Genomic DNA, 27,059 nt, shown 5'->3' on the forward strand with positions numbered 1-27,059 from the left:
ATCAAAGTCATAGTATAACTTTTCCTATCTTTTACAGAATAATTTAGAACTGAAAAAAAAGGTTTTTATGCCATTGATAAATTAAGAACTGATGCGGAAGGTTTTTTTCATTTTCATTGGTAAAATTCTGAATTGAGTTAATGGTTTTCTCTTCTTTAAGAAAATTTAGAAGAGAACTTGAAAAATTTGCACTTCTTCGAGAAAACTCTGAATTAAAGTGGAGTTCCTTATCTTCATGTTGAATATTCACAATCAATGTATAACTTTTTCTATCTTCTATGAAAAATTTGGAACAGAACTTTAAATTTTTCATCTCTTTGAGAAAAATTCAGAACTGAATTTAAGAAAAATTATAAATAAAGTGAAACTTTTGATCTTCATGGAAAACAATCACAATCATAGTATTACTTTTTCTATCTTCCATCTAAAAATTTAGAATAGAACTTTAAATTTCTTTATTTCTTTGGGGAACTTAAAACTGAAGTGGAAGATTTAAAATACTGTTCCAAATTTTCTCAACGAAGTGAAGAAAAGTTCAAGTTCTCTTCTCAACTTTACCAAAGAACACACTTCGATTTTTTGCAGAGATGAAAAATTTAAAGTTCTGTTCCAAATTTTTCATTGAAGATAGAAAAAGTTATACATTGATTTGAATATTCGACATGAAGATAAGGAGCATCACTTTAATTCTGAGTTTTCTCGAAGAAGTGCAAAATGTTCAAGTTCTCTTCTGAATTTTCTTAAAGAAGTGAAAAAAGTTAGCTCAATTCTGAATTTTACCAATGAAAATAAAAAAAACTTCCACTTCAGTTCTTAATTCCTCAAAGACATACAAAATTCAAAGTTCTCTTTTAATTTTTACAAGAAAATAAAAAAGCTCCACTTCAGTTCTGTTTTTGTTTCTCAAAGAGATGAAAAATTTAAAGTTCTATTCTAATTTTAAATTAAATTTTAGCTCCTATGTCTTATGGATTTACCCATCAAATTTTTAAATTAGAAAATGAGTGACTCGTTCTATTATTAAACACAATCGTTCAAACTCGTTCATCTAACCTCCAAAACAATAGGTTAGGTTAGGTATAAATAAATATTAATAAATAAATAGAAACATTTCTACATGTTTAAGTTAGGTTAGGTTAGGTTAACTTATCATGAGCGATAATGATAAGTTAACCTAACCTTTTCCGGTGAGTATGGTTAGGTTAGGCTAGATTAAGCTAGGTTAGATTAGGTTAGGTTAAGTTAGGTTAGGTTAACCTACATACGCTTCACTTAGGTTAGCTTAGGTTAGGTGAGAGACAGGCAAAAAGTTAGGTTTATGATTAGGTTAGATTAAGTTAGGTTAGGTTAAGTTAGGTTAGGCTAGGTTCGCCTACGTACGCGCGCGTACGTAGGCTAACCTAACTTAATCTAACCTAACCTAATCATACACCTAACTTTTTGCCTGTCTCTCACCTAACCTAAGCTAACCTAAGTGAGGCGTATGTAGGCTAACCTAACCTAATCTAACCTAACTTAATCTAGCCTAACCTAACCATACTCGCCGGAAAAGGTTAGGTTAACTTATCATTAGCGCTCATGATAAGTTAACCTAACCAAACCTAACTTAAACATGTAGAAATGTTTCTATTTATTTATTAATATTTATTTATACCTAACCTAACCTATTGTTTTGGAGGTTAGATGAACGAGTTTGAACGATTGTCTTTAATAATAGAACGAGTCACTCATTTTCTAATTTAAAATTTTGATGGGTAAACCCATAAGACAAAGGAGCTAAAATTTAATTTAAAATTAGAAAAGAACTTTAAATTTTTCATCTCTTTGAGAAAAAAACCAGAACTGAAGTGGAGTCTTTTTATTTTCTTGGAAAAATTAGAAGAGAACTTTGAATTTTTTATGTCTTTGAGGAATTAAGAACTGAAGTGGAAGCTTTTTTCATTTTCACTGGTAAAATTCAGAATTGAGCTGACTTTTTTCACTTCTTTAAGAAAATTCGGAAGAGAACTTGAACATTTTGTACTTCTTCGAGAAAACTCAGAATTATAGTGATGCTCCTTATCTTCATGTCGAATATTCAAATCAATATATAACTTTTTCTATCTTCTATGAAAAATTTGGAACAGAACTTTAAATTTTTCATCTCTTTGCAAAAATCGGAAGTGAACTTAAGAAAATTAGAATTAAAGTGAAACTTTTTATCTTCACTGGAAAATAATCAAAATCAGAGTATAAATTTTCCTATCTTTCATAGAATAATTTTGAAGCAACCTTAACGGTTCTCATGTAATTACTAAATTAAGAACTGAAGAGAAGGGTTTTTTTCATTCTAATCGGTAAAATTATGACTTCAGATAACTTTTTTCTCTTCTTTAAGAAAATTCATAATAGAACTTAAACAATTTGAACTTCTTCGAGAAAACTCTGAATTAAAGTGGAGTTCCTTATCATCATGTTGAATATTCACAGTCAATGTATAACTTTTTCTATCTTCTATGAAAAATTTGGAACAGAACTTTAAATTTTTCATTTCTTTGAGAAAAATCAGAACTCAATTTAAGAAAAATTATAAATAAAGTGAAACTTTTGATCTTCATGGAAAACAATCACAATCATAGTATTAATTTTTCTATCTTCCATCTAAAAATTTAGAATAGAACTTTAAATTTCTTTATTTCTTTGGGGAACTTAAAACTGAAGTGGAAGATTTAAAATACTGTTCCAAATTTTCTCAACGAAGTGAAGAAAAGTTCAAGTTCTCTTCTCAACTTTACCAAAGAACACACTTCGATTTTTTGCAGAGATGAAAAATTTAAAGTTCTGTTCCAAATTTTTCATTGAAGATAGAAAAAGTTATACATTGATTTGAATATTCGACATGAAGATAAGGAACATCACTTTAATTCTGAGTTTTCTCTAAGAAGTGCAAAATGTTCAATTTCTCTTCTGAATTTTCTTAAAGAAGTGAAAAAAGTTATCTCAATTCTGAATTTTACCAATTAAAATTAAAAAAGCTTCCACTACAGTTCTTAATTTCTCAAAGACATAAAAAATTAAAAGTTCTCTTCTAATTTTTCCAAGAAAATAAAAAGGTTCCACTTAAGTTCTGGTTTTTTTTCTCAAAGAGATGAAAAATTTTAAAGTTCTATTCTAATTTTAAATTAAATTTTGGCTCCTTTGTCTTATTGATTTACCCCTCAAATTTTTAAATTAGAAAATGAGTGACTCGTTCTATTATTAAAGACAATCGTTCAAACTCGTTCATCTAACCTCCAAAACAATAGGTTAGGTTAGGTATAAATAAATATTAATAAATAAATAGAAACATTTCTACATGTTTAAGTTAGGTTAGGTTAGGTTAACTTATCATGAGCGCTAATGATAAGTTAACCTATCCTTTTCCGGTGAGTATGGTTAGGTTAGGCTAGATTAAGCTAGGTTAGATTAGGTTAGGTTAAGTTAGGTTAGGTTAGCCTACGTACGCTTCACTTAGGTGAGCTTAGGTTAGGTGAGAGACAGGCAAAAAGTTAGGTGTATGATTAGGTTAGGTTAGATTAAGTTAGGTTAGGCTAGGTTAGCCTACGTACGCGCGCGTACGTAGGCTAACCTAGCTTAATCTAACCTAACCTAATCATACACCTAACTTTTTGCCTGTCTCTCACCTAACCTAAGCTAACCTAAGTGAGGCGTATGTAGGCTAACCTAACCTAATCTAACCTAACTTAATCTAGCCTAACCTAACCATACTCGCCGGAAAAGGTTAGGTTAACTTCTTCTTCATTAACTTATCTTCATGTCTAATATTCAAATCAATGTATAACTTTTTCTATCTTCTATGAAAAATTTGGAACAGAACTATACATTTTTCATCTCTTTTCAAAAAATCGGAAAGTGAACTTAAGAAAATTAGAATTAAGGTGTAACTTTTTATCTTCACTGGAAAATAATCAAAATCATAGTATAACTTTTCCTATCTTTAACAGAAAAATTTAGAACTGAACTTTAAATTTTTTATGTCTTTGCGAAATTAAGAACTGAAGTGGAAGGTTTTTTCATTTTCATTGGTAAAATTCAGAATTGAGTTAACTTTTTTCTCTTCTTTAAGAAAATTCAGAAGAGAACTTGAACAATTTGCACTTCTTCGAGAAAACTCGGAATTAAAGTGGAGTTCCATATCTTCATGTTGAATATTCACAATCAATGTATAACTTTTTCTATCTTCTATGAAAAATTAGGAACAGAACTTTAAATTTTTCATCTCTTTGAGAAAAATCAGAACTCAATTTAAGAAAAATTATAAATAAAGTGAAACTTTTGATCTTCATGGAAAACAATCGCAATCATAGTATTACTTTTTCTATCTTCCATCTAAAAATTTAGAATAGAACTTTAAATTTCTTTATTTCTTTGGGGAACATAAAACTGAAGTGGAAGATTTAAAATACTGTTCCAAATTTTCTCAACGAAGTGAAGAAAAGTTCAAGTTCTCTTCTCAACTTTACCAAAGAACACACTTCGATTCGGTTCGGAATCGAATTCGGTTCGATTCGGAAAACAATCACAATCATAGTATTACTTTTTCTATCTTCCATCTAAAAATTTAGAATAGAACTTTAAATTTCTTTATTTCTTTGGGGAACTTAAAACTGATCTTTTAGATCTTCCATCTAAAAATTTAGAACAGAACTTTAAATTTCTTTATTTCTTCGGGGAACTTAAAACTGAAGTGGAAGATTGTTATTTTCTCTTAAGAAACTAGAAATGAAGTGTGTTCTTTGGTAAAGTTCAAAAGAGAACTTGAACTTTTCTTAACTCAGCTTAGAAAATTTTAAATTTAACTAAAACTTTCCATCACCTGAGAAATTAATCACAAGTCTGATATTACTTTTTCTATCTTCCATAGAAAAATTTCGAATTGAACTTTAAATTTCTTTATGTCTTTTGCGAAATAAAGATCTGAAGTGGAAGATTTTCATTTTATCTGTTGAAATTAGAAATGAATTGTGTTCTTTAGTAAAATTCAGAAGAGAACGAACTTTTCTTCACTTCGTTGAGAAAATTTTAAATTGAACTAGAACTTTTTATCTTCCGGGAAAATATTCACAAGTATGGTATTACTTTTTCTATCTTCCACTGAAAAATTTAGAATTGAACTTTAAATTTCATTATGTCTTTGTGAAATAAAGAACTGAATTTGAAGATTTGTATTTTGTCTTTATAAATTAGAATTGAATTGTGTTCTTTGTTTAAATTCAGAAGAGAATATGAAATTTTCTTCACTTCATTGAGAAAATTTTTAAATGAACTATAACTTTTTATCTTACGTGAAAATACTCACTAGTGTGGTATTACTTTTTCTATCTCCCACCGAAAAATTTAGAATTGAACTTTAAATTTCTTTGTCTTTGTGAAATAAAGAACTGAAGTGGAAGATTTTTGTTTTCTCTGGAGAAATTAGAATTGAAGTGTGTTCTTTGGTAAAGTTCAGAAGAGAACTTGAACATTCCTTGACTTCGTTGAGAAAATTTTAAATTTAACTAGAACTTTTTATCTTCCGTGAAAATATTCACAAGTATGGTATTACTTTTTCTATCTTCCACCAAAAAATTAGAATTGAACTTTAAATTTCTTTATGTCTTTGTGAAATAAAGAACTGATGTGGAAAATTTTTGTTTTCTCTGGATAAATTAGAATTGAAGTGTGTTCTTTGGTAAAGTTCAGAAGAGAACTTGAACTTTTCTTCACTTCGTTGAGAAAATTTTAAATTGAACTAGAACTTTTTATCTTCCGGGAAAATATTAACAAGTATTGTATTAATTTTTATATCTTCCACCGAAAAATTTAGAATTGAACTTTAAATTTCTTTATGTCATTGTGAAATATTGAACTGAAGTGGAAGATTTTTATTTTCTCTGGAGAAATTAGAATTGAATTGTGTTCTTTGTTAAAATTCCGAAGAGAACTTGAACTTTTTTATCTTCTGTGAAAAATTTGGAACAGTATTTTAAATTTTTCATCTCTTCGAGACAGATCTGAACTAAAGTGTAAAATTTTTATATTATTTGGAAAAATATAAATTATCAATGAATAATTTCTTATTAATTTATAAAATTCAGAAGATAACTTGAACTTTCCTTGACTTCGTTGAGAAAATTTTAAATTGAACTAGAACTTCTTATCTTCCATGACAATATTCACAAGTATGATATTACTTTTCTATCTTCCATCGAAAAATTAGAATTGAACTTTAAATTTCTTTATGTCTGTGAAATAAATAACTTAAGTGGAAGATTTTTTTTTTCTCTGGAGAAATTCGAATTGAAGTGTGTTCTTTGGTAAAGTTCAGGAGAGAACTTGAACTTTTCTTCACTTCGTTGAGAAAATTTAAAATTGAACTAGAACTTTTTATCTTCCATGAAAATATTCACAAGTATGGTATTAATTATTCTATCTTCCACCGAAAAATTAGAACTGAACTTTAAATTTCTTTATGTCTTTGTGAAATAAAGAACTGAAGTGGAAGATTTTTGTTTTCTCTGGAGAAATTAGAATTGAAGTGTTCTTTGGTAAAGTTCAGAAGAGAACAAACTTTTCTACGCTTCGTTGAGAAAATTTGGAACAGTATTTTAGATTTTTCATCTCTTCGAGACAGATCTGAACTATAGTGGAAAATTTTTATATTATTTGGAAAAATAGAAATGATCAATGACTGATTTCTTTTTCATTGAGAAAATTCAGAAGAGAACTAGAACTTTCATTGACTTCGTTGAGAAAATTTTAAATTGAACTAGAACTTTTTATCTTCCGTGGAAATATTCACAAGTATGGTATTACTTTTTCTATCTTCCATCGAAAAATTAGAATTGAACTTTAAATTTCTTTATGTCTTTGTGAAATAAAGAACTGAAGTGGAAGATTTTTGTTTTCTCTGGAGAAATAAGAATTGAATTGTGTTCTTTGGTAAAGTTCAGAAGAGAACTTGAACTATTCTTCACTTCGTTGTGAAAATTTTAAATTGAACTAGAACTTTTTATCTTCCGTGAAAATATTCACAAGTATGGTGTTACTTTTTCTATCTTCCACCGAAAAATTAGAATTGAACTTTAAATTTCTTTATGTCTTTGTGAAATAAAGAACTGAAGTGGAAGATTTTTGTTTTCTCTGGAGAAATTAGAATTGAAGTGTGTTCTTTGGTAAAGTTCAGAAGAGAACTTTAACTTTTCTTCACTTCGTTGATAAAATTTTAAATTGAACTAGAACTTTTTATCTTCCTTGAAAATATTCACAAGTATGGTATTAATTTTTCTATCTTCCACCTAAAAATTTATAATTGAACTTAAAATTTCTTTATGTCTTTGTGAAATAAAGAACTGAAGTGGAAGATTTTTGTTTTCTCTGGAGAAATCAGAATTCAATTGTGTTCTTTGGTAAAATTCTGAAGAGAACTTGAACTTTTTTATCTTCTGTGAAAAATTTGGAACAGTATTTTAAATTTTTCATCTCTTCGAGACAGATCTGAACAAAAGTGGAAAATTTTTATATTATTTGGAAAAATAGAAATGATCAATGACTAATTTCTTTTTCATTGAGAAAATTCAGAAGAGAACTTGAACTTTCCTTGACTTCGTTAAGAAAATTTTAAATTGAACTAAAACTTTTTATCTTCCGTGAAAATATTCACAAGTATGGTATTACTTTTTCTATCTTCCACCGAAAAATTAGAATTGAACTTTAAATTTCTTTATGTCTTTGTGAAATAAAGAATTGAAGTGGAAGATTTTTGTTTTCTCTGGAGAAATTAGAATTGAAGTGTGTTCTTTGGTACAGTTCAGAAGAGAACTTGAACTTTTCTTCACTTCGTTGAGAAAATTTGGAATAGTATTTTAAATTTTTCATCCCTTTGAGAAAAATCTGAACTAAAGAGGAAAATTTTTATATTATTTGGAAAAATAGAATTGAATAAAAACTAATTTCTTTTTCATTGAGAAAATTCAGAAGAGAACTTGAACTTTTCTTCACTGCATTGAGAAAATTTAAAATTGAAATAGAACTGCTTATCTTTCGAGAAAACATTCACAGCTATGATATAGCTTTTTCTATCTACTATGGAAAAATTTAGAATTTGTAAAATTTGTTTAAGAAGCATATTAAGAAAAGAACTTTTTCTGAAATGCCTTTGAAAAGTATTGCTTGGTGTTGGAGCATTCAAAAAGCTGTAAAGTATAGTTGTGGGTGAAAAATATAAGTTGTTCAAGTTGTAAAATGGGTTTAGGATGGTCATAAAGAAATGAACTTTCTCAACTCTTGACTTATAAATGTTGTTGTGGGTTTTGATTTAAAATTAATTCTTGAATGTTTAGCGGTGGGTGAAAATGATACGTACGTCAAGCTGGAATATGAGTTTAGAATGGACATTACGACTTTGACGAGCTCTGTTGAGGTGTAGGTTGTGATATTCAGGAGGTTGCTGATTCAATAAAGCTTTACAGTGTAGTTATGAGTTAAAAAGACAAGTAACACATACTTGAAATTGGTGTTAGGCTGATTGATAATATTTGAACTTGCACTGTAATGGTCTAATGAATGGAATTCTGTGTGGTTTGCTATCCCAAAAGCTGTAATATCGGGTGGTTAGTGAACAAGATAAGTACATCCCGTTTGAAAATGAGTGGAGATTAGCCATTAAGAATAGAAAAGGATCTAAAAGGGTCTTTGAAAAGTATTTCTTGGTGTATCCAAAAAGCTGTAAAGTATAGTTGTGGCTAAAAAATATAAGTACTTTAAGTTGAAAAATGGGTTTAGGAGGAACATTAAGAAAGTAACTTGCTCTGTAATGGTCTTTGAAAATTATTTCTTGATGTTGATGTATCCAAAAAGCTGTAAAGTATAGTTGAGGGTGAAAAAGATAAGTACTTCCAGGTTGAAAATGGGTTTAGGATGGGTATTAAGAAAGCAGTTTGCTCTTAAAGGGTCTTTGTAAAGTCTTTATTGGTTTAGAGTTATACAAAAAGCTTTAATATGTTGTTATGGGAGAAAAAGATAAGTAATTTCACGTTGCAAAATGGGTCTATTAGAGATATTAAGAAAGTAACTTGCTCTGAAAGGGTCTTTGAAATGTATTTCTTGGTGTTGAGGTATCCAAAAAGCTGTAAAGTATAGTTGTGAGTGAAAAAGATAAGTACTTCAAGTTGGAAAATGGGTTTAGGAGGGATATTAAGAAAGTAACTTGCTTGTCTTAGTCAATTACGTCATTCTATGCCCATAAATGAATTCCCGTCATGACCTCCTGATAGGGTTCTTCCGATTATGTAATCAATTTCTCAGAAATCCATTTGTCCTAGTTGATTACGTCATTCTATGCCCATAAATGGATTCCCGGCATGACCTTCTGATAGGGTTCTACCGATTATGTAATCAATTTCTCAGAAATCTATTTGTCCTAGTTGATTACGTCATTCTATGCCCATAAATGGATTCCCGTCACGAGCTCCTTTATATAATAGATAGTTACTCACAGTACAGCTACTGAATGAAGTATATATTTCCCATGCATCCCTCTTGTTTAAACCCATAATTGGATCAACTATGACACAGTCAGAAGTCACACGGGAAATATATAATCTGGACTATATATTTTCACATTAGGGGGAGGATTGGGGGTAAAGTATAGTAGAGCTGTAGTCAAAATGTGTTATCTACAATTATTCTGGATATTAGGAAATAAGAACAGCGTACATTATACTATTCTGAAAATTACTTTGAAACATTATAAAATGCCTACTAATACCTTTCCTTAATGTGTATATAAACTTTGTCCGACTCCCCTCATGGTCAAATGTATACCCTGAATTGTTTATAGACAATGAAATTTTGGTAAATATTTATATTAACAGAGTATTCAGATAGTTAAGAAACAAACTTACCTTTACAATCAGAATTCTATCCTGAATCCAAATATGACATATGTTTCCATTGCAAATTCAATTTTAAGCCCTTTGCAAGCCCTCAAGGATGATACCTTTTTCTCTTATTTTAGATACAACCTATATACCTGTGTTAGCGTAAATCTTGTTAAAACTAGTTTACCCGTAAATTGAATCGACACTGACAAAATCCAGAATCAATAAATGCATGGGAAATATATAATATGGGTTATATATTTGGGTAAGGTTAGAGAGAATATGTTAAGTTAGATTAAATGAAAATTGAATTTGCAAAAGAAACAGATTTGTCATATTTGGATTCAGGAGTAAATTCTCTTTCTAGAGGTAAGTTTGTTTCTTAGCTATTTGAATACTCTGTTAATATAGATATTTACCAAAATTTCTATACACTGACTTTGCTGTTGCATTGTTTTTTTTTTTACGATTCAAAGTATATGTTTGACCAGGAAGGGGGGGGGGGTAAAGCTGGTAAAGGTCTAAAGTACGAGATATTGAGAAGGAATCATGTGAAGAAAGCAATTATTACTTCATAATATGCAGAATAATTATAGCTAATAACATTTTGACTACAGCTTCACTATAATTTACCCACAGCCCCCCCCCCCCAATGTACAAATATATAGCCCATAATTTATATTTCCCATGCATTCCATCAATGCATCTCTCTTGTTTCACCTCATGTACCCATAAATTGAATCAAGCACCAGAAAACAAGAGTGATGAAACAAGAACCAGAAAACAAGAGTGACAGGTGGCAAAATGTATGGGAAATATATAATTTGGGCTATATATTTGCATGTTAGACTTGTGTGAAGTATAGTAGAGCTGTAGTCAAAATGTGTTAGCTACAATTATTTCACATATTATGAAGTAAAAATTGTTTTCTTATCATCTTTTGTTCTCAATAGCCCCTACTCTACACCTTTACTGTGTTTCCTTTGGGAGAGTAAGACCACAGCACTAATATCCAAGTGAATCAAGCCTGCAAATTTATTGCAATAATGTTTAAATTATTTATAAAAAAAAAGCACTCCCACAAAAAAAATGCTAAAATGTATTTCAGAAGGCATTCTGGCTGTAATTAAAAGCAGAAAAAATAACAGAAAGATTTCTCACTTGAATATTTGTGTTGCTCAAAGAATTGTTATTCAAACATAATAGAGTACTATATTAAGTATATTGGATAAACCAAAGATTATTCATAACAAAATGGGAAAGCTTATACCTACCAATGCTAACACAAAATTATTAGCAACACTAGTGGTTGTAGTATATTTGTATACTTCTACTAATAGATGTGTATATTTTTCCATTATGGGCGAGTGATTTTTTCTGAACAAAACTGGACTGATGTGATTTATTGTCAAAGTGCCAAGCTCACTCTGCCACCACACTCTGCCACCATGATTTTAAAACAACACAGGAATTCTATGGCCTCTTAAAACTGTCAGGTGTCTCCCAAGAATGGGAGCTGAGAGTTTGATACCACCTCTCTCTTTCATTACTTTTGGCTCGTCAATTGTGTTCTGTTCAATGCTTCACCTATCTTCAAATTTTTGGGGATTTCCATGAAAAATGTTTAGTATCAACTGTATTATAGAATAAGGTTATAAAGTTTTGTTTACAAAGGGAGTGTATGATTGATATTACTCTAATGTACTATTACCTGAAATTGCAGCTTGGAGCAACCTAAGGATTTCTCCTTGTAGAGTTCCAGAGTTGACAATTTGAGTCCTGATCCATAGCTTCCCAGTTGAGTTTGCACTCTCTTGAGGACCACTCAGCATCCAGTCTTCGTTTAATGATGTCCACAGATTCAGTAGTAACAGTTATTTCAGGGAGTTTATGCCAAGTGTTGAAGATTCTTGAAGAAAAGAATTAAGCGCGGACTCTGGATAGGGTAGGCTGCTTAACAAATTTCAACTTATGACCTCTAGTTCTTGACTTAGGATCAACAGTGGAAAATAATGCTGAGAGGGTATTAGCCCTCATTAACTTATAGGTTAAAATGGTATCACCTCTATTTCTCCCATATACAAGAGTTGATAGTTTCAACTTTGCTGGTCTTGCAGGATAGGAAAGTTCTTGCATGTCAGATATCACTTTGGTGGCATGTCTCTGCATATCTTCCAACACTTTTATGTCTTTTTTTAAAAATAAAGAGAGGCTAGAGACATTCCACCTTCAAGCTTAGGCTGCACAAGTTCCTTACACAGAAGACGGATGAATTTAGAAGAACAAGTGGAAAGAGTATGCTTAATCAGCCCCATGGTTGAATTAGCACCAGCAGCTTACTTATTAGCATTTTAATTCATTATCAATAGCAATCCCAGGATGTTGCTCAGTATTTACAGAGGAAAGTGGGTGACTTGAGAGACAATAAGATTGACAGGGGTTCATTTTGCCAAGCCTCAGCCCATTGGCCAAGCATTCCAAGATTATTTTGTAGAAGGGTATTATCTTCACAGGACAAGGCTGGTCGAATGAGCTTCAGGTCGTCAGCATAGAGCGTTAGTTTACTGCTAACGGAGCATCATTAGTTTACTGCTAAAGGAGCATCATTAAAGAAGATATTAAAAAGTGTAGGACCCAAAACACTACCCTGAGGAACTACACTTAAAACATGCTTTGACAACTGAACACATTGAGATTGCATTTAAGGAAATCAAGGATCCAGAGCAGGGACTTCTCTTCAAGTTTGACAGCACGTAATTTGATTGCAAGTCGCTTTTGACAAACTTTGTCAAAAGCTTTAGAAAAGTAAAGTAGAATCATGTCATTAGGTACCCCTGCATCAAGTAAATTAGTGATATGGTCATATGATTCAAGGACATTGGTATCAACAAATCTTCCAGAAAAAAAGCCATGCTGTTAGCTGCGCACGAGTTATTGACTCATTTCAAGCCATTAGTAATTTTTTTTTTTCTGCATGGAAAATTATTTTAAAGAATCTTATAGCAAGTTTTATAAGCCCTTACAGTCAAATAACTCTGCAAGTGGTTTTTAAGAGATAGAATTTGACATTAGATTGCCTGGTTGTGAGGGATCAGAGATGCAAAGAGATTCTGCCTTGTTGCAGGAACCTCCTTCGAAATACTTGTACACTTTATTTACACGAGGATTTTCTCCTTGGTTTGGTTTTTTCTTCTTATCAGCAAGATTTTTGCTTTCGTGAATAAATGGACATTGTTTTAAGGGGGAATAATTTAGGGTTTCACCTTCATTATATATCATTCTTAAAGAATGCATTTGGATAGATTTAATTTTATTACTACATGAGATCAAGAACCCATGGCTCCAGAAAGAACAGGCATACTCAGTTTGACAAAACAAAGGTGAATCTAAAGAGAGTCGGTTCTAGGGCGGTTACATCCATCAAAATTTTAATTAAGGGGATTAAATGAATCGATATAAACAGGACTAGTCTTTGCTTTTGGAATTAGCACAGTATGGGCAACTTGCCATGTCTTAGTGAATCAAGTAAAATCGCATATTAGCATGTGCAAAGTGGCATCAATTCACGAAATTTTTGGGGTGCGGCAAATTGTATTTTTCAAAATCTGGGGGAGGGATTTGTCTTTTTTCAATTTTTCATGAAAATCCAAAGAAAAGTAATTTTTCTATGAAAATACCACAAAAAACATATTTTTCAAAGGAGGCAATAGGCAAGTGCACAAAAAGAACTAGGGAGAACATACCTATCCTACCCCCAGATGACAGCAATGCATGGGTACTATAAAAGTTGTGTCTCCTCTTTTTTCCTAGAGATAATTGCACTGAATCAGAGATTGTAGATGACCTTGATGGGACTAATTTAGATGGAAATTAGAAATTCTATTGCACTTTCTAAGTCACGAAAGGAATCCTGCCACAGCCACTTTTTGACATAAAACAACAATTTTGGCCAATAGAGCCAACGTGCCTTTGAGTGAAAAATTCTTAGATAAACAGTTGATCAAAAACTACTTAAAGATTTATATACAATTCACCCCCCCCCCCCGCCTGAAATCTGAAGTTTGTTTTAAGTTCTTTCTTATAATGTGTCTTCCTGTGCGCATTCTAGGCAATGCTTCTCAGCCCATGCTTGAGCCTCCTGAAGTTCCTACTAACACTCCTGTCCACTCCAAAGGGTACTAAACTCTGGTGAACCTGTCAAATCTTCATGTTTTTCCTATATTTTCAAGTTTCATGACTTCCACGTGTTTTAGCATTAACATATGTATACAAAGATGCATTTAAGGGGGGGGGGGCTATTATATGGTAAAAGTCCATAAAGAGATAAGGTAAAGAATACGGCATTAGACTTTACAGTCTCTACCGGCGGTGCTGATCTCCGTTTCTTGGTCCTTCAGCCAGGAAGTGCAATGGGGGGTTGGGGGGGGGCAACTATCATGTGCTTCCGAACACCCTTCCTGTTTACCTTCCCCAGATTTCTCCAGGTACCCATTTAGAGCTGGGTCGACTCTGGCTGAGCTTACAGTCACGCCACTGACCCCGTCCCAAACCAAATAATCGGATACACCAGGACGCAGCTGCTTTGACGGAGGGTCAAGGTTAAAAAAATCGCTTTCCATATGTTTTTTTATTATTAAAAAGAGCAGTTGAACTAGGTGAGTGCAACTTTCAGAGATGTTCAGTTTTTTTGGAAATTGTGTCTTTCTTTCCTCTTTGACAATTTTACTTCCCCTTCCTATATAATTTGTATGTACCTCATAACGTACTTATCTCATAGCCCTAAAGAGAAAAATTTTGCTTTTATTGGAATAACTGGTAGTTTATAGTTTTTATGACAGTTTGTATAACAAATATAAGGACAGGAGCAAATATAAGGGGTGCTTTTTTCACAATTTTTTCTTATATTAATTAAAAAAACTTTTTCCACAAAATAAGTTTTTCAAAGAAAAGTAAAGAACTCCATTAAACAAAAAATGAGCAAAACTAAAATCAAATAATCTACCAAGCGTGAAACTACCACAAATCAGCATTGATAAATAAATGAAACCCAAAACGAACAGAAATTATAATAATTAACCGAGTCAAACTCAAAACGAGCAGAAATTAACATAAGTTGGGCGCAAAACCCCTATACAGTTCCAAGGCCAGAACATAATTTGCACTTTACTAAAAAAAGATAGATATTTTTTACTTTTATAACTTTAATAAATCAAATAATATTAACATTTTGATTACTAAATATCAGTATATGTATATTAAACTGACAGTGCACATTCATTTGTATTTTTTCAGTAAAGTGCAAATATTTTTTGCAGTAAAATAATTCTGAAACTAATGTTTAAGGCCTAATTTTTTTTGAAATGGCTTAACTACAAATTGAAATTTACAAACGTCTCTACAACTCATTATAGGTCCAGGGAGAAGGAAAAATCACTACTGATGCCACAGTTTCACAAACTTACTTGACAAAATAAACTTGATGACATTCAGACAGAAATTAAAATTACAGCAAGAAAATATCCTGTTGGGCCCATAGGAGGCATCAGCCCTTCCTCAGCCTCCGTGAAAGACCAAAAAGAAAATGAAAATTTATAATACTTAAAAAAAACTTTGGGGCGAAAACACTGTCTTTTCTAACGTCCAATCAATCTATAAAAAATTTTCCACCCCAAAACCCAGAAAAGTTATGTGGGTGCCCTTAAGCAAAACCTTTGTTTCAAAGTCTGTTTTCAACAACAAATGGTAATAAAGCAAAACCTTGAAGCTTATTTTCTTGTCTTTCAGATGGAGCTTCTGGGGTTCTCTTATTGGACATCAAGATCCGTCACATTTTTAGTGTTGTCTTCTTATTGTGTTGCATATGCACCAATTGAGCATTGTTTATTTCATAGTAGTGACACATACCCTTACTATGGGAGTAAAACAGCATATATGAACAATAAATTTCGGCTGAATAATTCAAATGAAACTGAGACGAACTGTAGTCCTAATAATATTTGGTTTCTTGCACGTCATGGAACAAGAAATCCTGGTGTTAAATATCTTCGAAGAATGAGGGACCACTTACCACTATTACGAGATCAGATTTTGGAGAATCATGGTAATGGGCAAGGCGAGTTATGCAAATATGATATTGAACTCCTACATGGATGGAGGCTGACTGCATCTGATCAAGAAGCAAAGTTCTTAGTTGATGAAGGTTATACAGAGCTTGAGAGCATCGGGAGGCGATTTAAAGCTAGATTCCCGGCTTTGTTTGAGTCTTATAATAATGAAAGTTATGTTTTTGCTTATACTGAGTCGCAAAGGACAGAAGCGAGTGCAGTGGCTTTTGTGAAAGGTGTTTTTGAAGATGAGCATCATCAAGTCTGGTTCCGTCCTCCAGTTACTCCTGATCCCTTGTTGAGATTTTATAAGAAGTGCCAGAAATGGCGCTATGAAGTTCATAAAAATTTTGATGCTTTATTTCATGTAAAAATGTTCGAAGACAGTCCAGAAATGTCAAATTTGCGTCATATTATATCAATCAGGCTTGGATTTAATCGCACACTGACACAAAGTGAGGTTGACATCGTTTATTTGATGTGCGCCTTTGACGAAGCTTGGCGCCCCACTGTGCATTCACCTTGGTGCAGTGTTTTTACCCCAAAGGACCTGGCAATCATAGAGTATCGTGAAGATTTGAAATATTATTATGATAGTGGTTACGGACATGATATTAATTACCAACAAGGGTGTCCTATGATTAAGGACGTAATTAGTGTTTTAAAGGGGTCATCCCAAAATAAAACAATTGGGCATTTTTACTTTACACATTCTGGGACAGTGCTGAAATTTTTAGCCCGTTTGGGTCTCTTCAAAGATCCCACTCCTTTAAGGTATGACAATTATTCGACACAAAAAAATAGACTGTGGCGCACTTCAGTTATTGACAGTTTTGCATCAAATATTGCTTTTGTGCTTTATAATTGTGGTGAAGAGGAGAAGGTGGCAGTTTACCTCCAAGAAAAAGCAGTTAAATTGCCTTTTTGTGAAAGCCAAATGTGCAAAATAAAAGAATTTTTAAATGGATACAATGATATTGGTAACAACTGTGATTTTGAGGCAATTTGTAGACTGCCTGTTGGCTTCTCTGAAACGTCAAATGACCAATCTATTGATATTGAAGATGCTTAGTTTTTTAGTTTACATTGATGATTCTAGTTTTTAGTTTATATTGACGGTATTCTAGCTAAATATCTTAAGTTCTAAAAGCAATTGTTTCAGCCATTTTTCATTTTCTATCATCAAGACTTGTCCTCACAGTCAAAAATTTTAGACTGCATTTTGATTTTTGTTGTTTTTTAATGCTGCTATTTTTGCAGTTTTTGTGCTGCACATCCTGTTCACAATTAGAGTTAAATTTTATTATTTATTTGCATTGCACAAAAAATAATTATTTAAAAAAAAATGTGGGGATCATAGTCATTTCACAAACAAAATACAAGTGATCTAGATTATACATGATATTAAATACATCAATTCGAGTACAGATTTTGCGCAAACTGCAAGCAAATTTTTGAAGAGAATTTTATTTGCTAGAAAATTGTAATTTGTTTTCAAAATGTCTAAAATCATGTAGTTTTATTTTTTTTTTGTATTGTAGGGAGGGGGGTCATTTAATTTTTTGTATTCTAAGTCTGAGTGGCGTTTTAATCTCTTTTCTCAGCTTTTCAGATGAGATGGGACAGAAGCAAATATTAAAAACGATTTCAAGTGAGGAGAGCTGCATGGAACTAAAAATAGCACAAATGAAACTAGTCCACTTGCAAAGCAAAGTGATCAGTAGAAATGTATTTATAATAAAATTCAAACTATTTTATAAGTTACAAATATTTACACCAATTTCAAAAAAATGAAAATAAGCTTTCTCTAAATTTCAACCACTACTTTTAATTGATAGAAATTAGCAGGACTTCAATATCAAGGCAGACCTCCCTGTTTGTGCCTACAGAGCAATTATTTTTACTTTCATTCATTATGTTTCCTATTTTGAAGTACGTGTCATTCTTGTGTTTGTTTTGATACTCAGCTTCGCACCTTACTTTGCTAACTATCATGAACATGGTTGCCATCCAAGACTTCTCTATATTCAGTTTTATTTTCTTTTTTCTGGCTTTCCAGTAATTTCTTTATTACTCTGAGGTCTTCTGCGTACTTGGATTAGAGCTGCCATAAGCCATAAAATTTTTTTTGTCTCAATCTAGTCCCATTTTGCTAATCTATAGTCATAATTATTCGGAATTCAATGCTTAAAAATTGGCTTTGTTATTTGAGTCTATCATAAAAATTTAGAATTTGTAAACCAATCTGTTATGTAAATTTCCATCTGTGTTTTTTTTTTTTTTTTTTTTTTTTTTTTTTTTTATACACACCAAAAAAATTATTTTTACCTGGCTATTATATGCTAGGATGTATTATATAAGCAACCCTAATAAAGCTAATATGTCAGTGGCACCTTGCCTGAAAGTCTTAAGTTGCAAATTCTGATTTCTAGAAAAATTTCATCATTATGCTTCCAAAATCACAATTAAGTAAAATCTTACAAACCAAGTTTGACGTTGGAAAAATGCAAGTTGAATTAATTATCGATTTCTTATGGTAACTTCTTTGGAATTTGAGAACCCTCAAGTTAGGTACCGTCAACATAATCTGAAATAAGAAGTTGAGATTTTTTAGTAGCCAGTTTATTTTTCAGATAAAGGAAGAATTTTGATTAACTGTACAGGAGTTGCGTTTTTAAATTAATTGTGACTATGATCGTGTTTATATTTTAATAATTTTATTTTTATAATATTTGAAACAGACGCGTGCCTTGAGTAGTGTGTGCAGTAGGCAGAGTAAAGCTGACATTTAAAGATCTGTAATTTAAGCAAAGGAAATGGCTCACTATTATCTAAGTTGTCTGACTTCAAACATACATGTAAATACACGATGATGCAGTAATAAATACTGCTTGTCCATAAAAAAAAACACTTGTGTCTATGCTCTGTCTACTCTAGGCAATACCCCGACACTTTCTTATTTTGTCGAGTATCCTGTTTTTTTTTTTTTTTTTTTTTTTTTTTTTTTTTTTTTCAAGAATCGCACTTGTTCGAGTTCACCATAAAAAAACAATTCATAATTTTTTGCTGTTTTGCAGGTTTCATAGTGAAACAAGTTACAAAAATGACACAGTTCATATAGTTGCTGCTGAAACAACCAATATTTCAGATAATATCTCACGTTTATTGTTAATATAACACTAATGCAGATAATATAACACTCCTTATTGTTAGTTTTTGTACAGGACAGGGGAATAGGAGTAAGATAAGTTTTTTAAATTAAAAATTTCTAACACTTGGAAGAGCAACTAGAAAATATTTTTTTACTCCGTACTCCTGTCATAATGGACTATGACCACCATTGATATTCTCTCAGCAATTATCTACTGAGTCATGACTTTAATCTTATGTTCCAGTGCCCTGCTAGCAGTAGCGAAAAAAAGAGGACATCTCAGCGCTAACAGTACTTTTTTTTACTATGTGTCAATTCTGTATAATGTTTTGTTTGATTTGTTTTGTAGATCATGTTTATTTTAAAGATAACCTTTACTGTGCATTCTTAGATATATGTATATTTATTTTTGTGGATTTTACCTTTTTATTTTTTAAACTGTATTTCTTTGATGTTTTAGTTTCTTTTTATGGATTTGGGGTTTTCATTTTCAACAGCGTTGTGAGCTTACGAAAGCTGAGGATGCATCGTTCAAATTTTAAAATTTGTCCCTGTTCTTGAAATTTAAGAGTAGCCCAATTTCCCCTCGCCCTCGTAAGCCAAACTATTGGAAATCCATAAAAAGGGGATATTTAGAGAGGCATTTAGCCCGAAGATATTAACACTTACGTTAACTCTACTTGCTGATTGGGTTTTTAGGGAATAGAAAAGAGGGGATTTTTCCAACTGGTTATTTGATGTTTACTCTTCAATTGTTTTAGATTAAGGTAGATTTGCAAATAAGTTTTATTCTTCCGAAAAGAAGGTAAATTTGTTATAAACACCCTGAATCCTGTCTGATCATAGTCAAAGAATATCAGGGCAATATACTTATTCCCATATAAAACGTTTAAAATTGTGTATGCATATTTTGAAAAAATCAATCCAAAAAGCTGGAAAGTCAAAAATATTTCTACTTTTGAAAGGATCAAATATTTTGCAATATGCACCATCCTTTGTAAGTTCTATTGGACTATAGATCAGCTTAACTTTACAACATATCCTGAATTCCTTATCTGAAGATTTACCTTCATATCTGTCTGAACAACTATTCTGCAGTTCTTGGATAGGTTTACTGCTGGGCTTAATTGTCCTAAAATCCTGAAAATTCCTCAATTTTAAAAATTAATAAAATTCTTAATTACTCAAGTGTCCTAAATTTCTTAATTGTCCACCATTCTATAATTCTTTAAAAAAGCAGAAGTCTTTTAAAATTCTGTACAAATTGGGCTTTACCCCCCCCCCCCCCAAAAAATAGAATTGCATCTCTGATGGTCAATTTGCAACAATCTTTTTTTTATTATAATATTTCTAAGCTAGTATATCTAATTCTAATATTCTAAAGTAAAGATTTTAACTGAACATCGCAGATCTTTTGGCTTTTGATAAAATTGAGTTTGAGTTAAGGATGGACTTCCTCTAACTTCGGCACGGCTATTCGAAATGGTACAGCCATAATTTTTGTCTGAAACACTTTCAGAGATACGACCATAGTCGGCTATCTGTAAGGGTAATTTCACTGTTTTTCCACAGCCAAAACCTAGTACGAATAAGCTAGATTTACAAAACCTTGTATTTACGTTCATCAGAAAAGGAAGCGACAAAGACGGGAAAAGCGAACTTCAGAAAACCTGTTGAAGAAAGTCTGTATCTTGAAAAGGAAAAAAAAAATGTGATAAAGAAAAAAAACGAGGATAATTTTAACCAGTGAAAAAAGGAAGGATAAATTTGCAGATAATTTGGTCAAGATCTACTATAAAAATAAAAAGTCCTAAAAATAAAATAAAACAAACCTCAAAAACCTTTCATTTTATACTATAGGACTAATACCTGAATATTGTTTACTCTTTATTTATTTTTTGCATTGAGGATGGTCGAGCGAAAGTCTCGACCGAAATTTCTGCATATTTATTCTTCTTTTCTTCCCTGGCTGGGATTATCCTCTTTTTTTTATTTATTTATTTTTTGCTCATGTCAAAAATTATGAAATACAAGGCACATTCTTAAGTTTTTGCTGCCGCAATTCATGCTGTGCGTGTTGTAATTTGCTTTAAACCTGCTTTTGGAAAATGAATTTAGTCACGTTTATAGTTTGTTGTAAGGGAGTATTTTATTCGAACAAATGCTTATTTCATTGATTTGACTTCTTTTAAGTTGTGGATATCTATTTATTCTAATTGAGACTTTTTCTTATGAAATAATAAATGTTTATTTTTATTCTAAAATTTTACTCGTGTAAAAGGATTAGGCCTTCACATCTGTACAGAATTTTTAATATTATTTCAATTTACAGGAGTGCCACTTGAAAAAACATTAGCGCCATCAACTACTTGTGGAATTTATTTGTTAAGAGTTATTCTGTATGCTTTCGTCTAAATCGGCGGATATTTTCTAGAAGAAACTCGTATTGAAAAGATACTTCAAATCCTTATATGAAACGATGCTAGTGTATGCTGAAAAGAAAATTTACCTGCTTTGAGAATAGTCTTGTGAAACGTAAATTTAAACTTGCTTAATTTACGATATCTTGTGAAATTTACGAAAACGTAAATTTTGTTAGAACATTTGCCTCGATATTTTACAATTTATAAACGGATAAGATTCAAATTTACAATATGTTTCATGAAGATCTACACTGTCTGAGGTCCCAAACAGAAGTGTTTTTCGACAATGTCTATGATTTTTCCCGAAGAAAATGTACATCAAAACAGTCTTCATTTTACACAGATTTCAAGTACATAAAATGTATTAAGTTTAATGAAACGCATCAAAATAAGTAGCACAAACAAGTTTCATAGTTTAAGAATAGGGAGAAAACGTTAACTTGTCAACGTCAATATCAAATTATGTACTACTAACAGCTCACTGTGGCGCCAAGCCGCATGAGGCCAACACAGCTGCGCACACTCCTACTACATCCCAATGCATTCGAAGCTTCCGTCTTTACCCCCTCCCAAGAACTTCAAATTGTCTTAGAATCCTTTTTTACGACCTTTTTTTTACTCCCCACCCCATTCGGGGACGAGCTGATTTCGTTTGGTCCTAGATGGATGGCAGAAAAGGATCATCTTTGGGAATATGTTATCCACAAGACGTGTCCTAGCAATCTCAACCTTTCTCATTATAGCCCGAGAAAGTGGGATAAAATTCCATTTTCCATATAGTTTACTGTTTAAAACACAGTCGGTCAAACGGGTACCCAGAGCTGTCCGTAGACAACTCCTCTGGAATAAATCTGACAAATCCTCCTCTGCCTTTCGAAGCGCCCAGGTTTCAGAACCATACTTCACCATTGTCTTCACAGCAGATTCCTACATTCTAATCTTGGTTTACAGACTTGTCTTACTATTCTTCCAAACATTTTTCAACCATGAATAACACTCCGGACCTTCGCTATTCTACTTTTTATATATTCGCCGCATACACCATCTTTGCTAATAATACTGCCCTGGTAACTGAAGTTATCCACTTGACCAGGCCTTCTTAAACTATGGGTCATGACCCCAAATGGGGTCGCGTAGCAAAATTCTGGGGTCGCGAGAAATTTTAATGTTTAATATATTTTAGTACGTGATTTTATAACATCTAGATGTATATTCGTGCAGAGTTAGACTCACACACCTTCACAAAAAAAAGGTTGGCTTGTGCGCACCCACGTCCAGTGAGACAATGATTCAATAATACTGATCGTAATGTGAACTAGTGTAGTATTGACGCTCTTCCCAGTGTTGCCATGTTGGCTTATATCCCGCAAGATTGCCTTATCTTGATGGTGACTGGCAGGAAAATTTTTGAATTTACCTGCCGGCTTAAATCTTGGCAAATTTTATTGTGATATGGCTTATTTTTTGGCGTGAACTACTTTTTTTCGTCAATTCTTCCAATAGGTCCTGGGCCATGTTCTCGAAGATTGCGTATGGGACTGTGAAAATTGTTTTTCAAGGCTCTGTTGGTTCACCTTCTGACAACACTGGCTCTTCTAGAGAAGTCAATTGTCAATGTTTACCCGTAACGATATTTTATTTACTTATATATTTGTTCAGTAACTAATTAATCCATTATTATATGCAATATGTCATTTTGTATATTTATTTGATTTGGGATCAGAATAATGTTTGGCCATAGATAAATTGCTTAACTTAAATAATAATGGTAATGACGCAGATAATAATGCTACAAACTCTCCTCAGGCGGGATAAAGTATAGAAAAACAGGCATCTACTGTGCGAAAAAGAAAATATGATGAGCCCCATCTTCAATTTGGCCTTTCATTTCAAAATTGTAAGGGTAATGAACAACCTCTGTTTGATCTGCAATAAATTAGCTCTGGAGAGTAGGAAACCAATAAAATTAAAAATACATCTTTAATCAAAGCATGTTTCGTGTGTCAGTAAACCAAAAAAATATTTTAAACAGTGTAATCTTTAAATAGAGAAAAAAAGAATCCTTTGAAAAATTTATGGCCGTTAATGAAAAACATTTGCTTGCGTCTTATGAAGTTTCATACTGTATTGCTATAAATAAAAAGCCGTTCACCATTGGAGAAGATCTTATATTACCTGCCACCCGCTGTGGAAAAAGTGGGGTAGCATAGTAGCAATGCTACTTGGCAGTTTTCATGGCCTAGTGAAATTTGTTGGCAGATTCTGTCTGAAAATACCAGTTCTTCCACTATCCCTGAATTTTGCTGCTGGCAGCTTTGGAACTTTTTCCATACCTGCTTGCCGCCATTAAAATGGTAGAAATACTGAATTGATGTAAATATGGCAATTATATTCGAAAAAATCCTTTGTTGAACGATATTTTCTCGAATAGAATTTCTGATATTAACAACGACCAATTAGTGGAACTTGTTACAAGAATTAAAGAAAACCCACAATTTTGAATTCAGTTGGACGCAAGAGGCCCTTGCAGCAAAAAAAAGGAAACAAAATTAAACGATGTGCTTCAGGATCCTGTTAAGATTATAATCAAACAGTTCGTGGTAACGAACTGTAAGTAAGGAGCGACCCGGCTCAATAGTAACCGAACCTCTAAAAAATCGGAATTTTTATACCAATAGATACATCAGAAGAATCTATCCCTGAATTTTGCTGCTGGCAGCTTTGGAACTTTTTCCATACCTGCTTGCCGCCATTAAAATGGTAGAAATACTGAGTTGATGTAAATATGGCAATTATATTCGAAAAAATCCTTTGTTGAACGATATTTTCTCGAATAGAATTTCTGATATTAACAACGACCAATTAGTGGAACTTGTTACAAGAATTAAAGAAAACCCACAATTTTGAATTCAGTTGGACGCAAGAGGCCCTTGCAGCAAAAAAAGGAAACAAAATTAAACGATGTGCTTCAGGATCCTGTTAAGATTATAATCAAACAGTTCGTGGTAACGAACTGTAAGTAAGAAGCGACCCGGCTCAATAGCAACCGAACCTTTAAAAAACGGAATTTTTATACCAATAGATACATCAGAAGAATCAGATTTTTATGCTGATTTCAAACATACCAGTTTTATCAAGTTTAATCGTAACCATCAAAAGTTACGCGCCTGAGAAAATTTGACTTATTTTCGAAAAAAGGGGGAGACACCCCCTAAAAGTCATAGAACCTTAATGAAAATCACACCATCGGATTCAGCGTATCAGAGAACCCTACTGTAGCAGTTTCAAGCTTCTATCTGCAAAAATGTGTACTTTTGTATTTTTTGTCTGAAGAAAGATCACGGATGCGTATTTATTTGTTTTTTTTTTGTTTTAGTTTTTTTTTCATTTCCCCAGGGGTGATCGTATCAATCAAGTAGTCCTAGAATATCGTAAGAGGGCTCATTTTAACGAAAATTAAAAGTTTTAGTGACCTTATAAAGTGTCCAAAAAAGTTGGAGGGCAACTAGACCCCCTCTCACGCTCATTTTTTTTCCCGAAGTCACCCAATAAAAATTTTGAGATATCCATTTTGTTCAGCGTAGTCGAAAATCTAATAAATATGTCTTTTAGGATGACTTAATCCCCCAAAGTTCCCAGGGGAAGGGCTGTAAGTTATGGACTTTTCCCATTGTTTACATATAATATTGGTTATTGGGAAGTATACAGACATTCTCAGGAAGGTTTTTTTTCTGTTGGGGAGGGGAGGCTGGAGGAAGGGTCTACTCAGGAGAATCTTTCCGTGGAGGATGTTTCCTTGGGGTAAGGGACATTTCTATGAAGGGGATGCCGGATTTCCCAGCATTATTTAAAAAACGATCAGAAATTAAATTTTAAAAAAAACAAGTTTTTTCAACTGAAAGTAATAATCAACATTAGAACTTAAAATGAACAAAAATTATTACGTGTATAAGGGTTGGCTCCCTCAAGTCAATACCTCACTCTTTACGATACAGTTTTTTTTTTTTAGTGCTTTCAAAATTGCTATATATTCTAAGTAAACAGCGTTTTTGATTCAGGGGTTTGTGATTTAAGAAAAGTTTTAAATTTAGTAGCGTAAAGAGCGTGGTATTGAATAAGGTGAGAACCCCATCATATACATTATAAATCAAAGCTGCAATAATTCAAAAACGTTCAGAAATTAACTAAAGAAACAAGTTTTTTTAACTGAAAGTAAGGAGCGACATTAAAACTTAAAACGAACAGAAATTATCCCATATATGAAAGGGGCTGTCCCCATGGGCGTAGGGACCTTCAAATTTACATTAGATATGGCTGAAAAAGCAGATGGTTTGGAAAAAGCAGTTGATAAAACTCCATCACACTGTCGACTGCCCCTCACCCCCCCCTAGACAATAAGCTGCCTAATGCTGCCTACGCCCATGACTGTCCCCTCCTCAACGCCTCGCTCTTTACGCTAAAGTTTGACTCTGTCTCACAACTTTATTTTTTAAAACAATAAAAAACTTTAGCGTAAAGAGCGAGGCGTTGAGGAGGGGACAGCCCCTTTCATATACGGGATAATTTCTGTTCGTTTTAAGTTTTAATGTCACTCATTACTTTCAGTTAAAAAACTTGTTTTATTAAGTTAATTTTGTTAAGAGCCATGGCTTTAACAGCCTCTTTTTTTCAAATCTCTGTAAGGATACGGATTCAAACTGCAGGACTTTATCATTACATGCACAAGTAAGATGGTTTTCAATAGGCCAAGGTTTAAGAAGATTATTATTATTAAACGACGAAATTGAAATATCTTTAACCGAATGAAATTGTGAACTTGTGGCTTTTTTTAAACCTGACTTATGGCTATCCAAGCTGTGTTATTTGTCAGATATCTTTGCGAAACTGAACGGTCTCGACTTCCTATTTCATTCCATCAAATTATCTATGCCTAAGAATCGCCTAAAAGAATTTCCAAGAAGCTAGCTACCAAAACCAAAATTTCGTATTTTCCGTGTCATATGTGCGTAATTATTAATCTATTTACAAGGGTGAGCGCATAGAACTAGTGGGGTCTTAGAAATTCGGGAGGATGATTTGAACGGAAATCGGGAGTTCTAGTACCCTCCTTAAGAGCCAAGACTGATCATTGAGCTACTAGGGCCATCCTGATGCCATTTTTATCTTTGGTCATACGTAAAATGTATTTCAAAATCCTGGAAGGGAGGGAATTTTAGGTATTTTTCCTGTTTTTTTTTGTGTTTGGAAAACAAAAAGATATTTCTCAAAAATACAACGAGGCAATTACCCCCCAACCCAAATTAGCACCCCTATAATGGGGTCCACCCAAGAGTCCTTTACTTGATAATTCTATGGTCTAAATTATTATATACTTGTCTTTTTGCATATATTTTCCCTATCTTCACACGGATGGGGGTCCGGGCCCTTAGGTTTTTTCCTTTGGTTGAGCACTGTAATATGCTACATCTTTTTTTTACTGATA

At 32.5% G+C, this 27,059-nt stretch overlaps 1 protein-coding gene across 1 annotated transcript in view; it reads left to right on the forward strand.

Moving 5' to 3' along the window:
* The window catches only part of LOC148942515 (multiple inositol polyphosphate phosphatase 1-like), a 36,020-nt gene extending 17,721 nt beyond the window's left edge, over positions 1-18,299 (forward strand). Inside the window, exon 2 of the mRNA XM_089102140.1 lies at positions 15,684-18,299. Within this exon, the coding sequence (XP_088958266.1) occupies positions 15,684-17,075 (1,392 nt within the window). The 3' untranslated portion in view covers positions 17,076-18,299. The remainder of the gene's footprint in view (positions 1-15,683) is intronic.
* The last annotated feature ends 8,760 nt before the right edge of the window (positions 18,300-27,059 follow it).

The sequence above is a fragment of the Artemia sp. Qi Xiang Cuo genome, chromosome 16 (assembly GCF_049724085.1).
Source record: "Artemia sp. Qi Xiang Cuo chromosome 16, ASM4972408v1, whole genome shotgun sequence".
NCBI lineage: Eukaryota > Metazoa > Arthropoda > Branchiopoda > Anostraca > Artemiidae > Artemia > Artemia sp. Qi Xiang Cuo.